This window comes from Aristolochia californica, unplaced genomic scaffold (assembly GCF_029961685.1).
Source record: "Aristolochia californica isolate CCGP_79_NKW_82.1479 unplaced genomic scaffold, dmAriCali1.0.hap1 SCAF_14, whole genome shotgun sequence".
NCBI lineage: Eukaryota > Viridiplantae > Streptophyta > Magnoliopsida > Piperales > Aristolochiaceae > Aristolochia > Aristolochia californica.
In genome coordinates, this window is record NW_027181815.1 from 12,897,579 (window position 1) to 12,900,984 (window position 3,406).

The window sequence follows — 3,406 nt, forward strand, 5'->3', positions numbered from 1 at the left end:
AGCAATGGATTACCGGCTAGGAGTGATTTTTACTGTCACTTATGCCACAAGGCCTCAATGAAGGACGCAACAGCGTGAGGGCGAGTATTGGAAGATGAAGGCATATTGGAGGATTGCCATTTTATACAAAAATATTCTATACATCATTTGCGGCAAACTGAGAGTTCATGTTGTTCTCTCATCCCCAGTTTGAGGGGGAGTGTTGGAAGATAGGGCCCAAGCCCACACGACCAAAGAAGGCCCACATATCTAAGAGTATTGTAAGATGGGCCACATGACCAAAGAAGGCCCACAAGATGGGCCCAAGCACATAAGAAGTAGGACCCACAATGATTACCATGAGCTGGCAACCTTATCACATCAATTGGAAGATCAAGAAGGACTCAAAAAAATATCTTTATCTTAGTGTCACGACCAAGAAGTGTTTTAGTTTGAGTTATGTTTGTCTTTTATCTATATTGAATTATTTAATTATGTTAGGACTTATCTTTAAGTGTTAGAGTTTGGGTGTAATTGGGACAAGGGTAGTTTTATTGTAATTGGGCTCTACTACCTTCCTCTATTATAAATAGAGGTTCATGTACTTTGATTACAACAAGTTATTGAAGTCAATTAAGTATTTCTCTTTTCCATAAATTCAACAAATATGATGTCTACTACTGAGAATGAGACACGGTTATGGCACAATCGGTTGGGACATTCTTCCATACAGTGTCTTCATCATATGTTTCCATCTCTTAAGATCAGGTCAAAATTCAGTTGTTAGGTGTGTTTGTTAAGTAAACTTCACCAGAAGTTAAAAGTAGCATTCCTTTTCCGTTGATTCATACTGATGTTTGGGTGCCTTTGAGTGTCTCTGTTATCTCTCAAGCCAAATATTTTATCACTTTTATTGATGATTTCACTCGCACAACTTGGTTGTTTATTTTTAAGGAGCGTTCTGAGATACCATCTATTTTTAAATCATTTTTTGCGATGGTACTCACACAATTTGGTCAGAAGATAAAAATCCTTCGGTCTGATAATGCCAAAGAGTATATTTCAAAAGACCTTGACTCATTTTGTCAAGAGATTGACATTATCCATAAGACATTGTGTGCCTACACTCCTCAACAAAATGGTGTAGCCGAATGGAAAAATCATCTTAATCTTGAGGTAGCTCGAGGTCTATTATATGCCATGAAAGTTCCATAATTTTACTGTCCCCATGCTGTCCTTACAACATGTTTTCTTATAAATTGTCTACCGTCTACCGTTCTTGGGAATAAATCTCCCTACTCTAAACTATTACCACATGATGATCCATTTGCATTACCATGAAAGTCTTCGGTTGTCAATGTCTTGTTCATAATACATTGCCTAGACACAGCAAACTTGACCCTAAATCTATCAAATGTATTTTTTTGGGATACTCTCGCACACAAAAGGGTTATGTTTTTTATAGACCTCTTTTGCAACGTTTATTTGTGTCCAAGGATGTAATATTTTTTTAAGACTCCTCATATTATTCTGATAGCGCTCCACTTGGTCGCTGGTATGTCATCAGTACCAAGTTCTCCTTGACTGGTTGTGCCTTGTGATACAGAGATTGTTCAGCCCCCAGAGCTAGTGGCCGATACCACACCTGCTGAGTTGTCAAATCCACCAGAAGTAAGTTCTTCATCACCAGTCATTTTTGGTCCTCAATTTGATACTCGTCCTATTGCTATAAGAAAAGAACCTTGATCATGCACTCAACCTTCTACTTCTCCTCCTATTTTCAATTTTGTGTCTCATCATCGCCTCTCAACTTTATGTTGTCAGTTTCTTTCTTCTATTTCCTCCATATCTATACCACAGTCATATCAAGAGGCTCTACAACATCCAGAGTGGAAGGTAGCAATGGATAAAGAAATGAAGGCACTCAATGATAATCACACATGGTCACTGGTTCCTCTACCTACAGATAAGAAACTCGTTGGTTGCAAGTGGGTTTATACAATAAAACATAATCCTGAAGGGACCATTGCACGACTGGAGGCTCGATTGGTTTCAAAAGGATACACTCAATCCTATGACATTGATTATGATAAGACATTCTCTCCAGTGGCAAAAATGACCTCGGTATGTATATTATTATCCTTGGCAGCTAACTCATCATGGCCAATATATCAATTGGATGTTAAAAATGCATTTCTCAATGGTGATAACAAAGAAGAGATTTATATGCAACAACCACCTCGATATGTGGTTGAGGGGGAGTCTGTATGTCGCCTTAAAAAATCTCTATATGGACTAAAGCAATCCCCACGGGCATGGTTTGAGAAATTTAGTCAAGTCATCATATGGGCAGGTTTTTACAGATGCTCTGCAGATCACTCAATAATTATTGAGAACACAACAAGAGGTAAGGTGATTTTAGCTATTTATGTTGATGATATTATTTTAACTGGGAGTGATTCTGAGGGCATTTAGAAAATAAAAGAAATTATATGTGCTGAATTCAAGATGAAGGATCTTGGATTACTGAAATATTTTTTGTATATTGAGGTCTTACAATCCAGACATGGGATTGTTCTATCCCAAAGAAAATATGCCCTTGATCTACTAGAAGAAACAGGTATGTTGGGTTGCAAACCGGTAGACATTCCTATGGATGCAAATATAAAATTATGTGGAGGCACTGGATAAGATGTAGATATTGGCAAATATCAAAGGTTAGTGGGATGACTTATTTACCTGTGTGTAACAAGGCCAGATATCTCATACGCAGTAAGTGTGGTAAGCCAATACATGAACAAGCCACAACTTAGTCATTGGCAGACACTTGAAAGGATACTACATTATCTGAAAGGAGCTTCTCGAAAGGGGCTCCTCTATAAATACCATGGTCACTTCAACATTGAGGGATTCTCGGATGCAGACTGGGCCGGATCCCCAGGTGATAGAAAATCTACTTCTAGATTTTGCACAATGGTTGGAGGAAATCTAGTTACGTGGAAAAACAAAAAACAAAATATAGTAGCACGGTCAAGAGCAGAAGAAGAATATAGAGCCATGGCACACACTGTAAGTGAAATCTTATGGATAAGATCTCTTCTCACTGAATTGGGATTCTATAAAGAAGCTCCAATGGATCTATACTGTGATAATCAAGCAGCAATACATATTACATCGAATCCAGTCTTCCATGAGAGAACAAAGCAGATTGAGGTAGATTGTCACTTTATAGGAGAAAAATTCCAAGCTTATCTCTTATCCCTGAAGAACATATCAACACAAAATCAAGTTGTAGACATTCTCCCCAAACTAGTCACTCCCAAGATTATGTCTACCATATGTAGCAAGCGGGGTGTTTATGATGTCTTCTCAACCCCAGCTTGAGGGGGAGTGTTACAATGTGGGACCCACCATGGTGCTCGAGCTG

General features: G+C 38.4%; 1 protein-coding gene across 1 annotated transcript; it reads left to right on the forward strand.

Annotated features, from left to right (window-relative positions):
• Positions 1-1,881: 1,881 nt before the first annotated feature.
• On the forward strand, positions 1,882-3,196 carry LOC137949408 (uncharacterized). Its single transcript, XM_068795469.1, has 4 exons — positions 1,882-2,103; positions 2,281-2,386; positions 2,903-3,048; positions 3,164-3,196. Exons 1-4 carry the CDS (start codon positions 1,882-1,884, stop codon positions 3,194-3,196), a joined length of 507 nt encoding a protein of 168 aa, XP_068651570.1.
• The last annotated feature ends 210 nt before the right edge of the window (positions 3,197-3,406 follow it).